The 25259-nt window shown below is 48.8% G+C and overlaps 2 protein-coding genes and 1 pseudogene across 2 annotated transcripts in view; 2 read left to right on the top strand and 1 right to left on the bottom strand.

Annotated features, from left to right (window-relative positions):
- The first annotated feature begins 12453 nt into the window (after positions 1–12453).
- Positions 12454–12849, top strand: LOC114503623 (annotated as a pseudogene).
- Positions 12850–14441: 1592 nt separating this feature from the next.
- Positions 14442–25050, bottom strand: ARRDC5 (arrestin domain containing 5). Its single transcript, XM_028520040.2, has 3 exons — positions 24529–25050; positions 23063–23268; positions 14442–15008 (listed from the first exon to the last, which is right to left on the bottom strand). The coding sequence occupies exons 1-3, from the start codon at positions 24779–24781 to the stop codon at positions 14481–14483; spliced, it is 987 nt and encodes a 328-aa protein (XP_028375841.1). The 5' UTR covers positions 24782–25050; the 3' UTR covers positions 14442–14480.
- The window catches only part of UHRF1 (ubiquitin like with PHD and ring finger domains 1), a 42111-nt gene continuing 39983 nt past the window's right edge, over positions 23132–25259 (top strand). Inside the window, exon 1 of the mRNA XM_028520027.2 lies at positions 23132–23217. The gene's annotated coding sequence lies outside the window, so the exon portion shown is untranslated. The remainder of the gene's footprint in view (positions 23218–25259) is intronic.

The following is a 25259-nucleotide window of genomic DNA, read 5'->3' on the forward strand; positions in this document are numbered from 1 at the left end:
AATAGTGCCACTTAACTCTCCAACACTATGTGTTTCTTTATCCTCATATTACAGATGAGAAAACAGGCTCAGAGGCCACCCGCCTAGGGCAATTCAGGCACCAACTCCTGGATCTCTGACTCCTGTAGTAACCGCTTCCGGAAGCCACGCCTATTCGAATTCCTCTCTCCCCCACCCCCCAGCAAAAAAAACCCCCAACAACAACTAACGTCTGTCCTCTTGGTCTATTAACCAGAGTCTCAAACTCAGATGTTCCCAGTGGTCAGCGGGAGGTAAATGGGGTGGCAGTGTGCCTTGTCTAGACAGTGTGGCTCATTGTCCTGTGGAGGCCCACCCCAGGGGTTCATGATCCATGGGAATTTGCTGTCCTGCCTTTTAGAAAACTACTGGACCAAATAAAACTCAGTTTGCCACCTGTACTAAATTACTCATTTATGGTTTGAGGTGAGACTTCTGGAACCTTCAGAAAGAACATAGACAAAATTGGGTGTTTGTGACTAAGTGCATTTTATTGAGAGGTTCTACACTCACTGTTCACTAGAGCTTTCTGAGGTGTAAGGAATGTTCTAGAATTCTGTCCTATTCAATAAGGTGGCCACTAGTGCAATATGGCTGTCGCATACTGAGACACTGAAGATTCGTATTTAAGTAACCACGTGCAGCTAGTTAGATTTGCAAGTCTGGGACCCAAAAATGATTTCAGCAATAAACTATAACAGATACAAACTTCACATTTGCTTGCAGGCCATATTTTCCTACCAGTTCGTTCATTCAGCAGTTTTTCTTGAGCTACTGTGCTGAGTGCTGAGGACACAGCTGTGAGTAAAACAGATCCTGGCCTTGTGGCACTCACCACGCAGTGAGAGGGACGTGAGAAGGATGGACAAAGAAAGAGTGAGTGAGTGAGTAAAACGCACAATGGGTCAGGAGGTGTTGAGTGCTACTGAGAAAAGCAAAGGACTGGGATCAGTCAAAAATGGGAGCCCAATTTTTAGTAGGATGGCCAGGGAGGCCTTTCTGAGTGCTCTTTGAACCCAGAAGTCAAGAGAGGAGGGAGCCATATAAGGATTTGGGAAGAGTGTTTCTGATGAAGGGAAGAGCATATGCAGAAGCTCTGAAGCTGGACCATGCCTGGTGTGTTGGAGATGCAGCCAAGAAGCCAATATCGCTGGAGCAGGAAGGGGAGAGCTGGAAGAGAAGGGGTCGGGGATGTATAGAGCTCAGAGAGGTGAAGTGGCTTATCCAAAGTCACACAGCTCTAAAGTCACAGGGAGTCTTCAGCTTCTGAGTGGCGTTCAGTGCTGGGACGTTGCCAATATATTCTTGGTCAAGGGGATGTAACCCAATTCTGATTTGGAAGTAATGTCCTAGTGCTTTTGCCCTGCATCTTCTGAACGAAAGGAGAACAGTCATGCTCATCTTCCCTGGTGTGGGGATCAAACCCCACCCTCCAGTCCCCTGTGAGTGCAGTCAGAGGCATTTGCCACTGAGCATGCACTCATGTGAGTGGGGGAGGGGAAGGAAGGGCAGCTGTGCCACTACCCCCTGCCCCCGGAAGCCTTCCTGCCTACCTCCCCAGACACCCCCATGCTAGAATTTCCAGCTAAAATACAGGATGTTGTCCTGGCTGGCGTAGCTCAGTGGACTGAGCGCAGACTGTGAACCAAAGCATCACAGGTTTGATTCCCTGGGATGCCCCAGGCACATCCCTGGGTTGCAGGCCACGGCCCCCAGCAACCGCACATTGATGTTTCTCTCTCTCTCTCATTCTTCCTCCCTTCCCTCTCTAAAAATAAATTTTAAAAATCTTTAAAATACAGGATGTCCAGTTCACTTCAAATTTCGTGTCAATAATGAATGCATTTTGGGAGTGTAGTACATCACATGTGATAAAAAATTATTCATTGTTGATCTGAAATTCAAATGGAGCTGGGCATCCTTTTTTTGCTGGTTTTACTACATCTGACAACTCTACCTCCAAATCCATTCCCTTTCTCCACCCCAGCCATGTCTTCATGGAAAATCTGTCCCCTCCCATTCCTGGGGGAGGCTCCTGGAAGGCAGCACCTGTCCAAGAGCTCCAGAGGGGGAGATGAGAAATAGTTGCTGTTTTCTGAGTTCTTTCATCACATTACTTAGAGGCCCGATTTTGATTTGTCCAACTCTCTGGATGAGTTCAGGATCAGGGGAGTGATACTGTACCACAGCACACAGCTGGAAACGGGCGGCCAAGGGCTTTGGACTGGGAGTTGTCTGTCTTCATAGTCTTTGTTTCTGAGATTTCTGCCAGCTGCCATTTTTACCTCCCACCCGCCCTCCTGTTCCTCCTCCTCTCTCTTCTTTCTTCTCCCTCTTCCCCCCATCCCTCCTCCTTCTCTTCTTTGTCCATTCCACCCCCTTTCAGTGGGAGGACTCTGAAAACTCTCCAGTTCTTTTCCTCCCAGGGTAGTGGAGGGAGAGGCAGGCTAGCACCGTGCCACAAGGTGGCGCTGCTGGTCCCAACTTGGTCTCTGCCTGGTCCAGGTGTCCTCTCTGCCTGCCCTCTGACCCTTCCCTCTGTCCATCCATCCGTTTATCACGCATCTCCTATAATGTGTGAGCCATTCCAGGCCTGGCCTTGAGGACCCAGCAATCACTGGATTCTCATCCTTTCAACAATTATGAAGCACCTGCTGTGTCTCGGGCCCTTGCTGGGCAGCCCTGGGGATCCAGTTGCCACCTCTGTTTCCTGGCTCTCATAGCCCAGTGAGGAGACACACAAGGGACCCTGAGGCCCACATGAAGACCTCTGTGGGCTCGAGGCACTTTTGCCATTGCAAGTCCCTCCCTCTATGAAAAAAATTTTACAAATGATCTTTTACAACTGTATTTGTATTATTTTATTAATTTTTTCTCCTGATTTTCAGAGAAATTAAGATAAAACCATTTTGTAGATCCCTAAAGGTGTTGCAGGACCTGGGTCTCCTGTGTCCGATGGATGAGTTGGCTGTGGTGACCAGGTAGTTAATATACAGGGTGATCAGGGCTGTGATGGGGGTAGGGCCAGAGGAGGGGCTAGACCCAGTTGGTTTGGGGATGGGGGTCCTGGAAGGCTTCCAGGAGGAGGTGATGTATAAACTGAGGCCTGAGAGATGAATAGGGGTCAAGCAGGTGAAGGCAGTGGAGAGCTGTTTTCAGTCAGAGGAAACAGGGAGTGTGAAGGTGCAGTGAGGCTGGAGGGTGGGGCCGGTGGGGGTAGAGGTGTCAGGGAAAAGAGGTGGAGTTAAGAGATAGGTTGGCAAGGGCCAGACTGACAGAGTCCTGAGGGCACTGGGGAGCCACAGAAGATTTTGGAGCAGGGTCAGCAAGGGCAGGCCGGAGCATTCAAAAGATCTCTTGAGCTGCCCTGTGGATAAAGAAGACCTGGGAAAGGAAAACAAGCCCACTTTTTCAGGTGAGTCTTGAAGGAAACATAGTACTTAGAAAGGTGGAAGGGGGGTGTTGGAGGACGTTCCAGCCACTGTGATGCCGATTCATTCAGGAAGTATTTATTAAGTGCCTCCTGTGTGCCCCTTCTGGGGATATACGGCAGTGAACCAGGCAGAGAAAGGGAGATGGTCCAGGGAGATGGACCAGATACGAACTACAAAGCACACATTATGTAGTCATTTTACAGTCTGTTGGAAGGTGGTGTGCGCTGTGGAGAAAACCACAGCAAGAAAGAAGGATGGGGGAGCCAAGGTGATTGCGATTTTAAATAAGGTGGGCAAGGGAGACCTCATTGAGGAGGTGACATTTGAGCTGAGAGCTACAAGAGGGGAACTAACTGTGTGGCTCTCTGAGGTGTGCACCAGGTAGCAGTAACAGCTGGTGCAAAGGTCCTGGGGCAGGACCATGCCTGGCTGTTGGAAGAATAGTGAGGAGGCCTGTATGACTGGAGCACAGAGAGAGAGGGTAGAGAGGGAGGAGGTGAGGGCAGGGAGTGGATGGTGCTGGTTCTGCAGGGCCTTGAGGAAGCGGGGAGAACTTGGGCTTCTAGCCCAGAGGAAGGTCGGAGTGCTGGAGGTCTGTGGCAGAGAGGGGAGCGCTGGAGAGCAGTGGGCAGAGGAGGGATAGGACCTGACTCAGGCTGAGGCCATGGCCCATGCCTGAGGTCCTGAAAGAGCAGCAGGCTTTTGGGAAAGTACAGCTAAGCAAGGAAGAGCAGTAGTGTGTGTTGAGGGTGGGCAGGTGGAAGCTCAGGCCCCATGGCAGGGTGTGCAGGGGGTGGGGCAGATGGGAAAGAGACTGTGGGGGAGGGAGAGCAGACAGGCCGTGGTTCAGGAGGTGAGATCGATGTGGGCCTGCGGCTGGAGGTCCTGGGGTATAGGCAGGAAGGACAGGGTGCCATCCCTGAGGCTGGAACCAGCAAGGAGCAAGTCAGGGGGGATGTTGGTGGGCTCACTTTTACTTGCCCCAGAGCCCCTGGCCTAGGATGGCAGGCTTATCAAATAAAAATGCAGGATACCCAGTTAAATGTGAATTCCAGACCCATAATAAATACTTGTAGCAATTGCAAAGGCCTTACTTATGCTAAGAAACGACTGTATGAATTCCAGACCCATAATAAATACTTGTAGTAATTGCAAAGGCCTTACTTATGCTAAGAAACGACTTGTTTACCTGCGTGTCTTGTATTTTTTCCTGGCAGCCTAGCCCAGTTATGACAGGCCTGCCCATGTCTTCTCGTACTCTGTGCTCCAGAACCAACCAGTGGGTGGACGGCCTGACCAGCTGTGGGCCGATGGCCAGAAGGCAAGGTTTTGTCTTCTCCGGCCAGCTAGCCAAGGAAGCTGGGGTCTTTTAACAGGCAGGCCCTGGCCTGTCCTGCCTTCCCAAATCCCCTCCAGCCTCTCTCACTCACCCCGCCCTCGTGGCGCCAGCTGTTCAAGGCCTCCTGCTCCATGGTGGTGGAGTTGGGGGATGGGGAAGGCAGACCAGCTAAGACATGCTGGCCCCTGGGCCAGCCCCTTCCAGGCCAGGTAGGCCCCACTGGGCACCCTCGGCCCCCGAATGCCAGGCCAGGGGTCCAGGCTTCAGGAAGGCCTCCACGGGGCCTTTGTTCCCCCCTCCCCATACCCATCTGCCTTCAGTGGCCTTTGTGGCTCGTCCAACTGAGAGCCAGACATCTGCGGCCCCCTGGCCTTCATGTGAAGTTCTGCAGGCCGAGCAGGCAGACTTCCTTGTCAGAAGGTACCGGAAGGACAGAGGCCTAGGGGCAGCTTACCAGGAACTAGATCCCTCCAGGCCACAGCCTCCCCCCACCCCCAACGCCACCACACTGAATGGCCCTGTCGAGGGTGGCTAGGCTCCTCTACTCAGGACAGAGCTCTTCGAGTGCCAGCTGCCTGGATGTGCCAGTCACGTTGGCAGGGAAAGAACATGCAGTTCTTGGCTCTCCTGGCTGCTCCTTTGTTCCCCTAGCAGACATGGGGGGCTGTTGTCCTGGCAACCAGCCCTCCCCTTCCCACCAAATTGTCTATTGAGGTGAAGATTGGAGGTACCTCAGATCTGGGAGTTCTAGCCAGACAGGGCCCCTCGTCACCGAGGGTGGCAAAGGAGCCCCCTCCTTTAGCCAGCCCTGTCTGCTGCTCAGACCACAAGGGAGGCCAGGTCACCCCCTTGAATTTGGAATGCTGGAGGTGGGGCAGGGGATTGGGGGGGAGGACATTCTCAATGGGGCAGGCTTTATGGTGGCAGCTGCTGGCCCCTGCCTGTTATGTGTCCCGTGAGTTGGAAGCTGCAGCCAGTGCTGGTAGCTCCAACTAGGTGGGGGAGTAGTGGGGTGGGATGTGTTATTTTGGGGGTGGAGGTAAAGGAGCATGAGAGGCGCCTCCTGGGACAGGAAGTGGGGCGGCCCCAGCTGTGTTCTCTGGTTGGCCCACCTGGTCCTGTGGGCACTGCAGGCCACCACACAGGAAGTGTTCCCAACGCCTGCCTGTGTGGTGCCCTGAATCTGGGGCCTGAAGGGGAGGCAGCCAGCAGGGAGAGTGCAGGGTCCCCTATTGCGGGTCGGAATCTTCCAGAATACCCCCGCTGTGGTAAGAGGAACGCCTGTGGAGTGACTGTTTACTTTGGCTGATAATGTTTATAGACATTGGCTCATTTAATCGTGGGTCTTTGGGAAGGAGGGGCTATTGAGGAATCCAAATCTACAGCTGGGAAAACAGGCTCAGCAGCAGACGTGACACGCCCAAGGTCACACAGCAAAACTTGGAGCTGGGGTTCTTGGTAGGGTTTGCTCCCAGGTGTGCTAACTCGACACAGGCTCCCAACCCTGCAGTGTGAGCAGGGGCTCCCAGCTAAGGCGACTCTTGGTGTTCTCGGGGTGTCTGGGGATATTTTTGGTTGTCCTGACTAAGGGGTGCGCCTGTCATCAAGTGGGTGGGGGCTGAAGATGCTGCTCAACACCCCCTATTGCCCAGGATGGCCCCACCCAGGAACAGCCCAGCTCCAAATGTCCTTGCAGAGGTGAGAAAGAATAACATTAATAATGATAGTTATTTTTATTAAATATTACCTCCATGTTACAGATAAGGAACCTGAAGTTCAAGAAAGCATATGCTTTGGACTCCTGGGTCTCCCCACATGCCCGTTACCCTTGGCTGCTTCCATAGTTCCTTTTTAAAGCTTTACGCAAAGGGAAACTGAGGCCCAGAGTGGAGCTATGAATGAAGACTCGAACCTTCAGCACCAGCACAGGCCTCTCTGCCCTGCTCTTGTAGAAGCCCCCCTGTCACGCGTCAAGACTGCAGTGGCTGTGCAGGCTCAGACCCTCCTGTGTCCCCAGCTTGAGGCTGATGCCGAAGGACCCTGGCTAGCCACGTCACCCACCTCAGTTCTGCATCTTTGTGATGTATCCCTTCCTTTTTAGCTGAAACAATATCAAGAGGCTCTGTGCTTCATAAGCGGTATGCACAGTGGTCAGGGGACCTAATCCTGGTTGTGAGAACCTGGGCAAGTCACTGAACTTCTCTGAGCCTCAGTTGCCCCATCTGTAAAATGAGGGTGATGATCATCGTCCCTGACTCAAAGATGATGGAGGGATTCAATGAGGCAACACATATCTCAGCACGGCACCTGGGACACAGTAAGTGCCCCGTAACAGTTGGATGTTATTCTTTAAAGTTTTTTAAACTGTGGTAAAATACACTGTAAAATTTACCTTAGCTTAACCGTTTTTAAGTGTACCATTCAGCAGCATTAAGTACATTTGCCAACACCACCATCTGTCTCTGGAACTTTCTTGTCTTCCCAAACTGAAACTCTGTCTCCATTAAACACTAGCTCCCCATTCTCCTCCCCCAGCCCCTGGCTCCACCATTTACTTCCTGTCTCTGATTTGACTGCTCCTGTGAGTGGGATCACGCAGTGGCTGCGATCTAGGTTTTTTGTGTCTTGGTTCTTTAGTGAGCATAATTTGCTCAAGGTTCGTCCAAGTTGTAGCAGGGGTCCTAATTTCCTTCCTTCTTAAGGATGACTAGCAGTCCATTGTCTGGGTGGCGCATGTTGTGTGTGTCTTCTCATCCGCCGGGACACTGGGCTGCTGGGCAGGGCAGTAACAGTGGCGAGTTTGAGTCTAAAGGATTTTGAAGGTGGATCCAATATGCCAAAAAATTGGTTGAGGAATGTATTTTTTAAAAAAACAGACCCCCACATTTTTTTTAAAGGTGGAGGCTAATTCTCTTCCCTATGCTTGTGGGCTGAACTTAGTAAATTGTACTCACCAACAAAATAATAGTAGAAGTGATTACGTTAGTGACTTTTGAGACCAGGTCATAAAAGACACCATGGCCTCCTTTCTCTCTGTGTTGGATCTCTTCCTCCAGCATAAGCCAGATGCCATGTTTTGAGGACACCCAAGAAGCCCACATGGCAAGGAACTGAGCACCGCCCCCCCCCCCCCCAACAGCCATGTGAGGGAGCTATTTTGGAAGTGGGCTCCTGCAGCCCCAGACAAGCCTGTAATCACAAACCCGTTTTGAAAAGCTCTGTCTCTGGCTGCTGGTTGAGAATGGACTGCAGGGGAAGGAGTGAAAGAGACCCGGGAGTGGCTACTTTAACACTCCAGGCATTCAGTGATGGCAGCCTGGATTCAGGTGGTGGCAGGGGAGATGGAGAGAAGTAGACGGGTTTAATAATTACTCAGGGAAGAGCACAAACAGGACTTGGGAGAATAAAAGGCGGGTCCTTTGTTGCAGTGGAGAGCTGAGGGCCGAGGGAAAACAGGTAGAAAGAAGGGTGGGGAAGCATGGGAGGCAGGGTTGGCTGTGGCCACATTGAGTCCATATCCCTGCAGTGTCCGAGAGCTTCCATAATGTAGCTACAGAAAGAGACTGGAGACTCAACTGGGGGTGATTCTGCCCACCCGGGGGACACTTGGCAATGTCTGGAGACATTTTTGGTTGTCACAACTGGGGTGGGGATTGCTATTGGTATTCTGTGGGTGAAAGCGGGAGATGGTAGTATCATACAGTGCACCGGACTGTTGCCCATAAAAAGAAATGTCTGACCCCAGATGTCACATGGTGGAGAAATCCTAGGGTAGACCAATGGCTGGAATAAGCAAATCTCAGTTTCAGTGGAGGTTTCTTACTCAATAAAGTTTTATTTCTTGTGTCTGTAACAATCAAGTGCAGATCAAGTTCCCTGGGCATCTCTGCTCCAGTAGCAGGTGGCAGAAAGAAACAAGCCATCTGTGAAGAGCTTTCAGTGGATCTGACTGGGAAGTGTTATATCACTTTTTCCTTATCCATTGGCCAAGTCAGTCACATGGCCTCACCTAATTGCAAGGGATGCTGGGAAATGTCCTGCCACATGCCCAGAAGGTAACAAGTTTGATGGACATCGAACCTGTCCATGCCACAGTACTATTATTGTCTTAAATTATTTCTGTAATTCAGACCTAGTAGCTTCCTAAACATATTTTTACTCCCATGTTCTTTCTCAACTCTTCCATCCCCAGGGTCAGTGGAGTGATTTTCAAACCTATTTTCTCAAATCCTAATTCTCTATCCCATCAACAAAGAAAAACACTCCCCAAGCAGTTCTTCATGAGCCCTAGGATCCAGCCCAGTGCCCTTGGCCTAGCATTTCCAGAGTTCAAAATGTTGAGCAAGTAATGGGATGAGTGTGGAAGTGAACCTTGAAGGTCATCCCTATTTCAGGACCTTGAAGAGGAAGAGGGGAGGCTCTGCCTGGCACGGCTGGAAGAGGAGGCATTGATGCTGTGGCTTTGAAGAAAGCAAACCCAAAATCAGATGTGGGAGAGTGAGAAGGGCGTGGCATCAAGGAAGTCCAGGGAAGAGGGCGATTGAGGAAGAAGGAAATGGTCAGCTCTAAGGAATGTGGGAAAGAGATTAGAAAGATAGTAGGGGTGGGGTGGGGTGGAGCGGGGTGGTTCAGGGAAAGCTCCTCTTTGCAGAACAATTCAGGTAGCAGATAGAGGAGGAGTCTATAGGATTAGGAAAATCACGTGCAACCACCAGCAATATAAGTGACTCAAACAAGGGGCACCAGCAGAGGCAAACCCACTGGGTAAAAGGTTGTAAGAGACAAGGTGGTCACAGTCCTGGAATACCCTTCCCACAAATTGCTTGTTAATTGTAAAGGTGAGAAGGACTCTGTCACGTAGAGGCTGGTGGACAACACCGGATCCAAGTGGTCGAGGTTCACCTCATTAGGTGATAAGGGAGCACCGTGCGCCTCCTGGTACCCCGTGCACTGAGGAGGACACAACGTCACTTCTGAAATCCCAGCCTGAATCTAATCTGGAGGAAACATCAGACTGGGAGATTCCAGCAGACAACTGGCCCAGCCTCTTGAACAATGACGGTGGGGAAACACGCAAACAAGGGAAGGGCAATGCGCCAGATGGAAAAGCAGACGCAATGGAAAACACAGTGTGTGATCCCCATCGGGGCCTGGATTTGCCTCTGCCTCCTTGCCACTCCCCGCCTCCCCAAACCCCAACTATAAAAGATATATTTGGTGAGAATGTAAAATGATGCAGCAGATGGTATAGCAGTTCCTAAAAAAAAAATTAAACATAGAATTACCATGTGATCCAGCATTTCACTCTGGGTTCGTACACAAAAGAATTGAAAGTAGGGTCTCAAAAAATACTTATTTGTATACCCGTGTTCACGGCAACATTATTTATAAGAGCCAAAAGATGAAAACAACTTAAATTTCTATCTGGTTTAATAGGCAAACACAATTCCATCGACCCACTGGAATATTATTCATCATTAAAAAGAAGGAAAGTCTGTTTCATGCCACAACATGGATGAGCCTTGAGGACATTATGCTCGGTGAAGTAAGCCAGACACAGAAGGACAGATGCAGTGCAATGCCACTTACAGGAGGCCCCTGGAGGAGTCAGAGCTGTAGAGATAGGAAGTAGATGGTGGGTGCCAGGGGCTGGGGGAGGGGGTCTGGGGGTTAGTGTTTCATGGGCTCAGAGTGTCAGCTTGGGAAGGTGAGAAAGTTCTAGAGATGGATGGTGACGGTGGTTGCACGTGAAAGTGCTTACTGCCACTGAACGGTGCGCTTAGAAATGGTTGGGATGGTGAATTTCACATTATGTATATTTTATTACAGTAATAAAGATATGTGGGATGTGGGGCAATGGGAAACTGGAGCATGGAGCACGTGTGTGGGAAGGCTCTGCAGCCTCTGTGGAGAGCCCTGAGAGCAGTGATGGTACTGGCTGTGGTTTTCTAGGAGAAGCTTCTGATTCTTAGCATATGGGGTGCAGCACAAAGCGTAGCGATGAAATGCTGAGATGTTGCGTCTTTCCTCAAAGCAGTTTGCGGGAGAGAAGAAGAGGAGAAGAGCAGAAATGGTCAATACCAACCCTCGGAGAATTGAGGGGCACTGTTGTGTCACTCCACTCCTTTTCACAGGACTGGAATTTTTCCAAATAGAAAGCCGAAGACAATAAAAGAAGACAAGGACAGTGAGGTGAATACTATTGTCCTCTCCATTTTACAGAAGGGAAAACTGAAGCCCAGAGAGAAATCACTTGCCCTAACGCAGAAGTAAGTAGGGATGTTACAGTGAGGTGAAACAACCCAGAAGGAATCCGAGGCCACCTCCTTGTTCAGAAGTTCCCCCCTCCAGCCTGACAACACCCCGCTTGTGAGGGGCACTCACCAGCTGACTTGTGATCTGCTCCTGGCATGCCCGAAGTGCTGCTTCCCAGCACTCAAGATGAGCGGAGCCCTGAACGCTGCGGTTATGCAGTTGACCCTTGAACAATGCAATTTGAACTCTAGGATCCACTTACATGCACATTTTTTCAGGTGACCTACACAGTCCAAATCCATGTTGTTCAAGGGGCAACTGTATTTCATTCTACAGACACTTGGGGGCTGGGGTGGGGCTGGAGCCCTGTGGTTCCCCCTACCTCAATTTCCCCCAGGTATAGAGCAAAGCTAGATACAGGCCTTTGCGCTGCAAGCAGTCAAGACTAGGTGCAGGAAGGGAGCTTAGCATTGGCTCTGCAGCTTTAAAGAATGCAGCCCTTCTGAACCCAGGGATGTGGGGATGGCCCAGGCTTGGCCTCTAGAGCCTTGAAGACGCTCAGGCTGGGGCCAAGGACATTAGGACAAGCAAGACCATCCCCATGTCTTCCCTCCCGCCCCCCCCCCCCCCCCCCGCAAAAGCTTTTTTTTGTGAGTTTCTGGTAAGTGGGACATCCAGATGATGCCACCCCCAAGGGTGGATTCTTTTGTCCTTTGCAAAGGGAAGATCACATACCCAAGTCAGCAGGTATATCCCCACCGTAACCCCTCCAGGGAGCCAGGAGCCCCCTCCAACTGGCTCTTTTGGAGATGCCCTAAGAATGTGGTTATGAGTGAAGGGATCTCTCCCTAGAGCCCCCAAAGTTAAAAATAAATAATTAAATCTGCATTCTGTTCACTCTGCCTCCTCCTCACCAAATTTTTTCACTTAAAACAGTGGCTCAGCCCTGGCTGGGTAGCACAGTTGTTATAGCATTATCTCAATACACCAAGGTTGTGGGTTCCATCCCTAGTCAGGGCACATACAAGAAGCACCCAATGAATGCATAAATAAGAATAACAAATCGATGTTTCTCTCTCTCTCTTCCCCTTCCCCTGTCTCTAAAAATCAATAAATAAAAATAAAAAAAAAATTAAGCCCTGGCTGGTGTGGCTCAGTGGATTGAGTACCAGCCTGCGAACCAAAGGGTCGCCAGTTCAATTCCCAGTCAAGGCATATACCTGGGCTGTGAGCAGGGTCCCCAATAGGGAGCATGTGAGAGGCAACCACACATTGATGTTTCTCTTCCTCTTTGTTCCCCTCCCTTCCCTTCTCTAAAAATAAATAAATAAAATCTTAAAAAACAAAAACCCCCCCGAAATTAAAGTAGCCTTTTCCTCTTCCCAGGAATAGTGCCATTAGGCATTCACAGTGGTCCGGCGTTTGACAGACTGTCGGAGGCTGTCCTACAGTACAGCCTCTACCAAAACTAGTCTGTCCCGAACCCCTGGCAATGGGATTGTTTACCTTTATACCAAAAAGGTCGGGAAAGCACCAAAATCTGCATGTGGCGTATGCCCAGGCCAACTTCTCAGAGTTCATTCTGTGAGACCTGAAGTTCTGGTGGGTTGTCTAAAACGAAAAACCACGTCAGCAGGGCCTGTGGTGGCTTGGCGTGTGCCCGGTGTGTTTGTGACAGGAGCAAGCGCGCTCTCCTTACTGAGGGGTGGAAAAAGTGTTGTCACAGTGTTGGAGGCACAAGCACAGAGTCAGAAAGCTAAATGAAAAAAAAAATGAAGCTATTTGACTAATAAAAATAATTAAAAGGCACCCTGGCCGGTGTAGCTCAGTGGACTGAGCGCAGGCTGTGAACCAAAGTGTCGCAGGTTCGATTCCCAGTCGGGGCACATGCCTAGGTTGCAGGCCGTGGCCCCCAGCAACTGCACATTGATGTTTCTCTCTCTCTTTCTCACTCTCTTCCCTCTCTAAAAATAAATAAATAAAATCTTAAAAAATAATTAAAAGGCTTAAGATTTTTTTTTTTTAATTAAAAAAGTTGAAACAGTTGCATAGCTGGAGCTACCCACCTCCTCTTCTGGAATCTTCTGGAATGCCAGGGTGGGGGCGGCTGCTACCATTCAAGTCTGCATGCCTCCTGCCTGAGTCATGGGTGAGGCAGGTACATGTATTTTGCAGCCTGTTGCTGGGAGAAGTATTTTGGGATCGTTAGCCCGGAAAAACACACTCTGATCTGTTCCTCCACTCCTGGCCATGCAGGGCCTTGCAGGTCGAGGCACAGTGCTGTAAGGACCCGATGGAGATTTTTAAAAAATCCTCCCCTAAGGTTATGCTTTTATTGATTTTAGAGAGAGAGGAAGGGAGAGAGAGAAAAATAGTGACGTGAGAAATGTTAATTGGTTGCCTCTTGAACATGGCCTGAGTGGGAATTAAACCTGCAGTCTTTTGATGTATGGGAGGAAGCTCCAACCAGCTGAGCCACGCAGCCAGGGCTGATGGAGGTTTCCGGTCAAGGGGTGAAGTGGCCTGATTTGTATGGTGAGTCTTTTAGTTGCTTGGGGAATAGGATTGCCAGGTAAAATCTAGGCTGCCCATTTAAACTGGGATATCAGATAAACAAGGAAACATTTTAAGCATACGTATATCTCTAAAATAGTGTGGGCCATACTTACGATAAGAAAAATTTATTGTCTCTTTGAAATTCAAATTTAAGCAGGTATCCTATATTTTTATTTGCAGGGAGGGGGACAAGGTCGGGATCCAGGAGACCCAGGTGCAACTGACTGCACTGGCCCAGGTGAACAATGATGATGGATGGATGGAAGCCAAGGGGAGGCAGAGTAGTGGAGAGAAATGGCAGGATTCTGGGTAGATTTAGGAGAAAGAGCCCCTATGTCTCGCCGATGGACTGGACGTGGCAGATATGTATGCCTTTTGCTGGGAGGACTTCAGTTTTACCCTGAGCGAGGCTGGCGGAGCCCTGGAGCCCCAGGAGGGATGTGAGTAGAGGAGGTCACTGGAGCTGACCTGGGTGAGAGGCCTGCAGGTGCAACCCTGGAACTCAACAACCACCTGCTCCCATGAATTGCTCCAGCCCAGGGTCTCCACCTCAGTGCTGCTGACATTTGAGTGTGGGTCAGTCTCTGAGTTGGGGCCTTCCTGGATGCTATGGGGTGTTGAGCAGTATCCCTGAACTTCCAGGGGCACCTCCTCCCCCAAGTCACCATCCAGTGTCCCCTGGTGGACAGAACCACCCCTGGTCTGGGCACTGAAAGACCCCAGTGAAGAGATGAGTCTGGATGGTCAAATGGCTGGGCTTGGGGAGGTTTAGGCAACGTGCTCCCCACACCCTGGCTCCTGTGCCAGCCATCTGTGCCAGATGAGGAAAGGGCTGCTGGTAGAGTGATATAACTTTTAATATTTAAAAGTTTGGGCACTTAATTCTGGCAATCCTCGCTCATGGATAACACTGACCCCTCCTGTAGCTGGTGGCTGTCTGAGTCCAGGGGGTTCCTGGTGATGATGATGGGAATCTTGGCTTTCACGCTTGTCAGGGACCAGGGCAGGTGGATGGTGCTGACCAGCTCGTATTGGGTGCTCATGATCTCGCCTTCCCGCATGTCGCTGCTCACGGACAGCACCAGCGGGAGGTTGAGGGTGCTGACGATCTTGGTGGTGTTGAAGGGTGTAATTTGGGTGTTGGCCTCCTGCCGGAGCAGCTCACTGCTGTCCATCCGTAACCGCTGCTCTGCTTTGGGTGTGAAGCCCACGTACTGCACGTGGGTGTAGAGGGCAAAGATGACGGTCTTGATGTACTTGCCCGTCTGGTTGTTGATCTCCGTGGTGAAGACGACCCTCTCCCCTGGCACGAAGGTGTCCTTTTCCATTTGGATCTGCAGGCAGATGGTGCCCTGGCTGCAGCAATTGTAGGAGACCTTCTTCTCAGTCTCCACAAACAGGGGATTCTGGAAGGCGTGGGGTTGGGGGGAAACGAACGGACAGCTGTGAGGGGCCATAGCCACAAGATCCACGCGCCTGCCCAACATCCCGCTATTTTAGCTGCTCCAAGCCTTGAGCCTTTTGGGACTCTCTTAGTAAGGGGCATGGAGATGGAACCTGGAATCTTGGGGATTGTGTAGCCAAAAGCCTGGAGTCATTTCCCAGCTTCCTTTAATCAAAGTCCTGTTGCCATTCTAAGTATCAATTTTCTTATGTATAAAATAGGGCTAAGAAATCCACCAGAACCTAGCTTAATCCCCAGCTCCATTACTCACTTGCTGTGTGACCTTGAACAAGTGGCTTGACTTTTCTGAGCCTTAATCTTACAGTCTAAGCCCAAGACTTGGGTTTACCTAAATTGTTTAGATTTAAGAAGGAAATATCACAGACTGTATCATGAAAGGGAACCTGTAAAGTTGAAGTTATGCAACATGTTAAAATAAATGCCTCAAAATGCAGCCCGTATATCAACTGGTCAGCTGCTGGATTGCAAATAAAGTCACATATACATTATGTTTAATGTGTGGCTTGGGTAACATTTTATTTTTGATTTGTGGATAATTAAAAGATTTCATGTAATGTGGGAAGGGTTAGAATGAACGTGCATGCTTATTCCCCTTAAGCATGAGAGAGAAAGAGCCTCCACATTCCCATTAGTGACATGAGGTTGGTAACCTGAAAATGACCACGATGGGAATATATACACCATGGACATTGGCAAATATTACACATTAGGGCTGTCCTGTCAGCAGGCAGGACTTCTCCCAACTTGCTTCAGAGCACTGTTCACTTAAGAAATAAAACATCGGGATTGCACAACTGAATGTACTTAACACTACTGAACTACACATTTACAAATGGTTAAGATGCCCTGTTTGGGTAGCTCAGTTGGTTAGAGCATCATCCTGATATGCCAAGGTTTGGGGTTTTTTAAAAAAAGATTTTATTTATTTGTTTTTAGATAGGGTATGGCATGGAGAAAGAGAGGGAAAGAAACATTAATGTGTGGTTGCCTCTCACATACCCCCTACTGGGAATGTGGCATGAAACCCAGGCATGTACCCTAGAATGGGAATTGAACCACCAACCCTTTGTTCGCAGGCTGGCATTCAATTCACCGAGCCACACCAGCCAGGGCAAGGTTGTAGGTTTGATCCTTGTCAGGGCACATACAAGAATCGACCAATAAATGAGTAAATAAGTGGAGCAACAAATTGATGTTTCTCTGTCTCCCTTTCCCTCTCTCTAAAAACAAACAAACAAACAACCCCCCCCCCCAAAAAAAAACACAAACCAATGGTTAAGGTGGTTAATGGTCATGTTATGTAAAAAATACGTAACAGCCCTGGCTGGTATAACTCAGTGGATTGAACTCGGGCTGCGAACCAAAGGGTCATTGGTTCGATTCCCAGTCAGGGCACATGCCTGGGTTGCAGGCCAGGTTCCCAGTGGGGGACATACCTGAGAGGCAACCACACATTGATGTTTCTCTTCCTCTCTTTCTCCTTCCCTTCCCCTCTCTCTAAAAATAAATTAATAAAATCTTAAATAAAAACAACAACTGAGATACAGAAAAACCCACAAAGCCATAAGGCCAGCCCTCTTGTAATAGCCACCCAAGTCAAGCAATAGAACTTTGCCAGCTTCCCCCAAAGTCCCTCATATGTGCCCAGCCACCCACTTAGCCCTCCAAATGCAACTATCCTGAATTTTATAGTAATCACTGTCTTGTACCTGCACAGGTTTATGTGTAGAGACCTATACAAGATATGTTGTTTTAGAAAAAAAAGCATGTAAATGATAGTATAAAAATTTAAAATATATCTTTCAGGTTTGAGAAATGAAATATTACCAGTTAGACTGAAATCGAGGGGGTTCTATCAGCTTTGCCCTGCTGCCCCTGTCCTCTGCACAGGCAGCCATGGTCTGAATCTGGCCTTTTACATTTTTATTTAGGAATACACCTATTTTCAGAAGTATATGTTATTGTTTTACATATTTTTTTCTTAAGATTTTATTTGTTTATTTTTACAGAGGGGAAAGGAGGGAGAAAGAGAGGGAGAGAAACATCAATGTGTAGTTGCCTCTCACATGGCCCCGTACGGGGGACCTGGCCTGCACCCCAGGCATGTGCCCCCTGACTGGGAATTGAACCTGCGACCCTTTGGTTCACAGTCCACGCTCAATCCACTGAGCTACACTCGCCAGGGCCTTGTTTTACATATTTTGCTATTTTATATAATTCGAGCTGCATATGTCTCCCAGCAACTTGCTTTTTTCCAGCTCAATACTCTGTCTGGAATGCATTCATGTTGGTGCCTGTAATTCTTGCTCATTTGTTTTCATGAATGCAGCTGAGTGTTTTGCAAAATAGTTTATTCACCCCCCCCATGATAGACATTTATATTGTTTCCATGTGTTCAACATCATAAAAGTGCTAGAAGGAGCAGACTGAAGACAATTTTCTTGAGCTTACACGAGCATCTCTAGGGCATGAGTTGGCAAGCTTTTTCTGTAAAGGAACTGATAATAATCATAGTTTAGGCTTTTCAGGCCACATACAGTATTTGGCATATCCTATTCCTTTACTTTGTTTTATTTTATGAATTTTAGAGGGAGGAAGGGGGAGAGAGAGAGAAACATTGCTTTGTTGTTCCACTTACTTATGCATTCATTGCTTGCTTCTTGTGTGTGCCCTAGTGGGGGATTGAACCTGCAACCTTGGCATATCAGGACGAGGCTCCAACCAACTGAGGTACCCAGCCAGGGCTCCTTTTTTAAAAAAAAAAAACCAGAACTCACAGTTAAAACATAGATTTTAACATAGTGGCAAAGAATACAAATCTGTATGTACACCTCACCTAGATTGGTGAAAAAGAAGCAAGTTTTATGAAATTTTGTTTATCCTTATTATATTTCCTGTTCTACTCTATTCTGTGTATTCTATTCATTTAAAAAATGTTGGTTGCAACCCTATAAATTTATTTTTATTTTTAGTCTACTTATCCTATTTTATTATTTCATATAAAACAAAAATTTTAGCCCTGGCTGGTGTACCTCAATGGATTGAACACTGACCTACAAACCAGAAGGTTGCTGGTTTGATTCCCAGTCAGGGCACATGCCTGGGTTGTGGGCCAAGTTTCTAGTTAGGGGCATGTGAGAGCCACTGCTCAATGTTTCTGTCCCTCTCTTCTTCCCTCTCTTACCCTTTCTCTAAAAATAAATAAAATCTCTAAAAAAATTTTTTTAAAGATTTTATTTATTTATTTTATTTTTAGAAAGGGAAGGGAGAGAGAAAGAGAAAGAGAGAGAAACATCAATGTGCGGTTGCTGGGGGCTATGGCCTGCAACCTAGGCATGTGCCCTGACGGAGTTGAACCTGCGATGCCTGGTTCACAGCCTGCACTCAATCCACTGAGCTATGCCAGCCAGGGCCCAAATCTCTAAAAATTTTTATAAAAATTAGCTGGTTGTAACCTACCAATTTTTTTCTTCTGGAAAATTCTATTCTATTCTTTCATTTAAAGTTGATTGCAACCCACCAAACTTTTTTTTGTGATATTCTCTTTTTCTTATTAATTTGGGAGAGAGAGAGAGAGAGAGAGAGAGAGAACCATCAATTTGTTGTTCCACTTAATTTATGCATTCATTGGTTGATTCTTATATGTGCCCTGACTAGGGATTGAACCTGCAACTTTGTAGTATCAGTACTATACTCTAACCAACTGAGCAACCTGACCAGGCTGATATTTTCTACTACATTTATATTATTATGTGTCCTTTTTTCACATGTATAAATATATATGTGAAAAAATATATTTATATATGTGAAAAAATATATTTATATATGTGAAAAAATATATTTATATATAAACCTATATATAAATGTTTGTGACCCACTAAATTGATATTTTCTATTTTAGTCTTGGCTATTCTTTCATTTTACAGAAATATGCTTGCAACCTGCTAAATTGGTCTTTCAACCCACTAATGGGTCATGATGAGGTCGAAAAACACTGTTCCAGGTCCTCTGTGTTTCCTCTTAGACACCTCGGGTGACCCTCATCCCTTCTGACCTCAGCCCCTGCCCTCTGTGCGTAGCCCCTCTCTTTAGCCTTCCTATGCTTCCCTTTCTCTAGGAAGGCTTGTGGTAGGGAGTTTAGGTTATAAATCTTTCTACTCTTACTTGAAATTCTGTGGTGTGCTTTAGGGTTCTGCAGGAATTAAGGAACTTGGCTGCTCTAACTCAGGGCTAAGTCAGCAGTTCTGTCCTGGTCCTAGAGGAGGTACTAAGAGATACCAGTGGGGGTCCAGGAGACCTCCACACCTGACCAGGTGGGGCTGGCCCACGGGCCCTGACTCCCAGTCACATGTGCAATGTGAAGCCAACACTGGAGTTCCTGGACCTGAGAGTGTTTTGGAGCCCTGTATTTCTTCAGCATATATGAGGCTTCTGGGGGATTCATTTGTTCATCTGGTTTTTGCATCTGCTTCATGCCAAGCTTAGGGAAAACCCATAGATAGCAGTGAAGACCTGCTCCGGGTGAGGAGATGGACACAAATGGTACGTGTGAGAAGAAACCAGGCCATTTCTGGTGGGGACAGTGATGAGGCCGTGACCAGATGCAAATGGCAGGGTACAAAATAAAGGGAGTGGCGGGGGGGGACTCCGGTACAGGTGATAGTTAGGAAGGGGCTCTGGGACAAGCTTCTCTCCCAAGTGGTATTTAATGTTGGAAGAAGAGATGATTGGAACCCTGCAATTAGTGGTGGGAAGGTAAAATGGGGCCTGGCTGTGGAAAACTGGCAGTTCCTCAAAAGGTGAAACAGAGTTACCACCTGACCCAGCCATTCCACTCCAGGAATCCACTCTAGGAAAGAAGTAGACTCACGCCCACACAAAACAACTTGCACTGAAACGTTTACAGCAACGTGATTCATAATGACCAAGAAATAGAAGCAACCGAGGTGTCCAGCAGTGGATGAAGGGATACACAAAATGTGAACATTCGTGCATTGATTGGGCCTTAGAAAAGGAGTGAGGCACTGACACTCCTTGGACCTTGAATACATGGTGTTCAGTGAGAGGAGCCAGATGCAAAGGCCACAGAGTGTGTGATTCCTCTTATGTGACATGTCCAGAACAGGGACATCCAGACAGAGAGTGGGGGCTGGAGCCAGGGCAAAGGGAGGTTGGGGGTGACAGCTAAGGGATGCAAGATTTCTTTTGGGGGTGATAAAACGTTCTAAAACTGACTGTGGTGATGGTTGCGTAACTCTGTGTACACTTTAAATGGGTGAATCATAAGGGATGTGAATTATATCTCAATGAAGCTGTTAAAAACAGAAGGTGGAAGGGGAAAAAGTTTCTTTGCTCTTAGCTCCCAGCTCCCCTGCCCCCTCCCAGGAGGCAGCATCTGTTGCCAGTTGCTCTGCTCCCCTTCCAGAGATGTTAGTTACACCTGCAAGGAAGTAATTTGTTTTCACCACCAACGGTACAGGCTAGGCATGCTGTTGTGAACTTTGCTTTTTATTCATTCAACTCAGTCACTTGGAGATCCTGACAAGGAGCACTGTCTCATTCCATTTCTGTCTGTCTCTCTCTCTTGATTTACTGTATCTGCAGGAATATCCAACCTTTTGGCATGTCTGGGCCACACATTAAATACACAAACACTAACAAAAACTGATGAGCAAAAAAAGGTTTTAAGTAAATTTACGATTTTGTGTTGGGCCACATTCATTGCCATCCTGGGGGCTGGGCACCCCTGCTAGAGTTGGTTTTTGTTTTTTTGTTTTTTTTTTTGGACTGAGTGCTTCTACTAAACAATTCCCTTAACAACAAACATTACACTGTTTCCAGTTCTATAAACAGTGCTGTGGGAAGTCAGGTCACACAGGTGAAAGAATATCAATAGGAGAAATTTCTAGAGGAGGAATGTGCATGTTAGTTTCAATATGGATAGATGTGGCTGACTTGCCCTGCATAGGGCCTGTGGCGGTTCATTCGACTACCAGCAATGCAGGTGAGTGAAGACATGGCTTCTGAGCAAAGATCCAAAGGATAGGAAGGTCACATCATAGTGTTCCAAGCAGAGGGACAGCTTGTACAAAGGCCCTGGGGCAGGACTGTTCTTGGTGTGTTGGAGGAATAGGGAGGAGGGCCGTGTGACTGGAGCAGAGTGATCGAGGGGGAGTGAGGGAGGAGGGGAGGGCACAGAGGGGATGGGAGAACTTGGGCTTTTACCCCAAGGAAGGTGGGATCCCTGTAGGGCTGTGGGCAGGAAGGAGAGGGTCATCACTTGACTTCCTCTGCTCTGAGAAGGGCAGACTGTTGGGGGTTAAGACTATGCCTCTACTTGGACCAGAGCAGTAGCCTCTGCCCTGCTCCATCAACTCCTGCTCTCACACTACCCCACACACTCTGTCCTGCCTCAGGACCTGGGCACCGTGTCCTCTGGCGGAAACACTACCCCCATGGCTTTCCCCTTCTCCTCTTGCAGTTCTCTACTAAATTGTCACCTCCTCCAAAGGCCTCCCTTGACCAGTCTGGTTAAAATAATACTGGGTAGTTGGAAAAAAACACAGTGTTCACATACTCTCAGAACTTCTCTGTGATAACTCCTGTTGCTGCTATGACAGCAATTTTAGCTCTCTCACTTCCTGGGCACCTCTTGTGTGTAAACATTGTACTGAGTGCTTAGCAGTCCTCACAGGCACCACTGAGGGAAGTATTGTGGCTGCTGTTGTTATCATTATTAATTATTCCCATTGTACAGATCAGGAAAATCTAGGCTCTGCAAGGTACTGTCAATTGCCCAAGGCCATCTGGCTAATGAGAGTCTGGTGGCAGAGACATAAAGTGGGGTCTGACCCAACGTCAGCATTTTGCCCCAGCTCTTGCCTGTGCCCCCTGCACTCCCAGACCAGCTGTGAAATGTGGCCTAGAGAAGGGTCATATCCTGCTCAAGGTCACACAGGGAGCAGGTGGCTAAGCGGTTCTTGAGTTCCATCCTGTTCATCTCAGGGATGACCCCCCCTCCAAGCATCTACCTCTCCTGGCTCCCTCCCAGACCATCCTCTGAGGTTGGCCGGCCTAGAAATGATCCTGTTACTCAGATACTACTACAGGTGGTAGCAGCAGCAGTGAGACTCACTGCCCTGTGCCATGCACTCTGCAAAGCCCTGGACCTGCATGGAGTCCACTCATTGTCTCTGTGCCCATTTTACAGACTAGTATTCAAAGCACAGCAAGGCAAGGTCACTTCTAGAGGGTCACGCAGAAGGTAGGTGGGGGATCTGGGACTTTAATCTGGACCTCAGAAATAAAAACACCAGCCTCTCAGCCACCATTCTGACAGCAGATGAATCCCCAGGAAGGTGAAGTGACTGTGGCCAACGTTCCTCCACCCGCCCAACTGCCGCCTCTGCACCTGGGCCTCCAGAAGCCATCCAGAAGACCTCTGCTCTGGCCGCCTGATGCCACATGCCCTTCCTTCCCCTGGGATGGAGGCCACCTCCTTCACTTGCTGCTTGGGGTGGGGGAGGGGGACACCATCTGCATTGTCTGAAGGCTCAAAGCCCGAGGAGAGTCACTGAGTGTCCAAGCCTCTCTTTCACCCAGGGAGTGATAAGGGGGCCTCAGCTCAGTTTTGACTTACTGCAGGGCCACGGACATTGGGGCCTAATGGTTTCTGTGGGGGGGCTACCCTGGGCACATAGGGTGATAAGCAGTATCTCTGGCCTACTCCCACCAATCCAGGAGTACACCCAGTTGTGACAACGGCAGATGTCTCCACACATTGGGGTGGGTGCAGAATCACCCTGGTTGAGTCCCGCTGGCTTAGTTCCTGCCCTGGTTTCTGATTAACATTTGTGAACTCACTGGGCACGGAGAGCCACCGACACCTTCCCTTCGTCCCTACCAGGGCCTTCTCTGTCCCTTGCCCACACACATGCCCCCTGCCTCCTTGGAGCTTTGAGAACAAGCCCCACCCTGCTCCTCCCCCATTACTACCTGCAGTGCGTTTTCTCTGTGGAAGTTCGAAGTCCCTTGAACCAACAAGTACGTTCTCTTCTTCGCTAGAATGTGCTCCCGGCCCATGCAGGAGGCTTGCAGGAAGTAGAAGACATGGCCAATTTTGCTGGTGAAGGTAGAAGGAAGCCTGGGAGGTAAGTTGAAATGGAAATCAAAGGTGTGGCTGCCTGCACTTAACCAATTATCTGAAAGCAAAACACACCGATGCCATCAGAAGATTCTAGAAGGTTTTTAAAGTTTTTTTTTTTTTTTTTTTTTCATTTTGTCTTCCTCTTTATTGTTTTGGTGGGGAGGTTGTTCTGGACCTGGCTTGTCTGTCCCTGAGCTAGGCTGAGCTATGTGCTTTTAGGGACCTGAATGACCCATAAATGCTGGGCTTAGGCCTCAGCTAGGCTGGAAGGGGCTGACCCAGATGGGTGACGTGGCTGGCAGGGTCTCACTTCAAGACACTGGGACTTGCTCGGTTCTTCCTTGGGCCTGAAAAACCAGTCCTCAGGAGTCAGTCACACATTCATACAACAAACACATCTTGAGCCCTGCTGTCCACCAGATGCTCCTCTAGGCGGCATCTGCAGCAGCGAGCGAGGTGGCCAAACGTTGCCCTCACGAGCTCAGGCTTCAGTGCACTGTAAGCGTGGCATTCAGTGCGGTTAACATTTGTTGGTTGAGTGGTGACTGAGGACCAGGGAGAACTCACACTGCCTCAATTTGTGACCTTATTTTTTTGTGCATTTCTTCAAAACCCCCTATGATTGTGTTTTCCCCACCTGATGGCAACCCAGTGACAGCAGGGGCCGTGTCTGTTTTCTTCACTGCTGTATCCCCAGCACCTGGCACAGTATTGTGTGCAGCAGGTGCTCAATAAATGCTTGTGAAATAAATGAATGAACCTATGGCAGGCTCGAGGCTAATGCTTTTGAGGGGAGATACAGTCCCTTGGAAATGGGGAAGGAGGGGTTCCTAATGCTGGGGTGGAATGGGTAGGGGAGGGTTTCGTTGAACAAACTACACTTACCAAGCACTTACTGTATGCCCTGCATTACCTAAGCCCTTCACATGCCATTAAATCATTAAGTCCCCAAAGAAATCTTATCAGGCAGCACTTATTTCCATTCTCCAGATGGCTTAACTGGGACAAGAGAGGCCACATCTTGCATCTTGCTGTTCCTCCCCCAGACATCTGCATGGCCAGGTTCCCATCTGTCACTCATATCTGAGCTCTGTTGCTCTTTGGAGAGACACCTATGACCAGTGACTTGCATCTTGTTATTTTCGTGTTATGTGTATCTGATGCTCACTGTTATACACGGACTCCGTCCTAGGGAGGAACTGCATCTTTCCCCATTTCTGATGTTCCTGGGGTTTGCTGACCAGCTAACAGATGTGTTCACCTTCCAGACCCAGGTTCCCATCATGGTTGGGGTTGCCTGCCGGCTCGTCCTTACCTGTCACTGAGAACGTCTTCGTTTTGTGCACATAGTCAGCCTTGTTGTTGCAAATAATGTCTCTGCTGTAATCACGGGATGCCCCAGTTTCTTCATTCCACTCCACGTAACCCCTTCCCACGAGCTCCACCTTCACAATGGGGTCCACCAGGGTGCTGTTCAGGGTTAGAACTACCTGCCCTTTTATGCAGGAGCCGGCCAGGTAGACTGCATCCTGGGGCAGCACTATTTCGATCAACTTCACCACAGACATGGAGGGTTAGGCGAGTGGAGAAACATCCTCCCCCCTTCTCCATGCCACTGAGATATTGGGTTCCTTGGCCGCAGCGAGGTCACTGTCTGTGACATCATCCAGCCAGGGTTCTGGGAAGGGGTTCCCACTGGCCAGGAGGAGGAGAGGTGAGGAGTGGGCAGTGGCTTGGGAATCCCAAAGTCCTCACTGTTTTGAGAAATGGTAGCCTGATCACCTTTTCCTAGAAAACAACAAGCAAACAAACAAAAACAACTATAAGATGCCAACATTCCTGCTACACAGGGGACACCTGTCATCATGCCAGGGGTTAGGAGCCTCGTGTGGGAAGACTTCATCAGACCACTCTGCTGAGGTAGGTGCTACATGCCCCAGGTACGGCTGGAGAGGCACAGCGAATGAGCCCAGAGATATTTTCTGCCGCATGAGACGGCCCCCAAACGTGGTATGTGTGCCTCTCAGGATTCACACTCTGTTTTAG

The sequence above is a fragment of the Phyllostomus discolor genome, chromosome 8, assembly GCF_004126475.2.
Source record: "Phyllostomus discolor isolate MPI-MPIP mPhyDis1 chromosome 8, mPhyDis1.pri.v3, whole genome shotgun sequence".
NCBI classification, from domain to species: Eukaryota; Metazoa; Chordata; class Mammalia; order Chiroptera; family Phyllostomidae; genus Phyllostomus; species Phyllostomus discolor.

Coding starts and splice junctions, on each gene's coding strand:
- ARRDC5 (XM_028520040.2), bottom strand. CDS start 24,781: ATGTCTGTGGTGAAGTTGATCGAAATAGTGCTGCCCCAGGATGCAGTC. Junction 23,269..24,528: donor GAAGACGTTCTCAGTGACAG/GTAAGGACGAGC, acceptor TTTTGCTTTCAG/ATAATTGGTTAAGTGCAGGC. Junction 15,009..23,062: donor ACAGAGAAAACGCACTGCAG/GTAGTAATGGGG, acceptor CACGCCTTCCAG/AATCCCCTGTTTGTGGAGAC.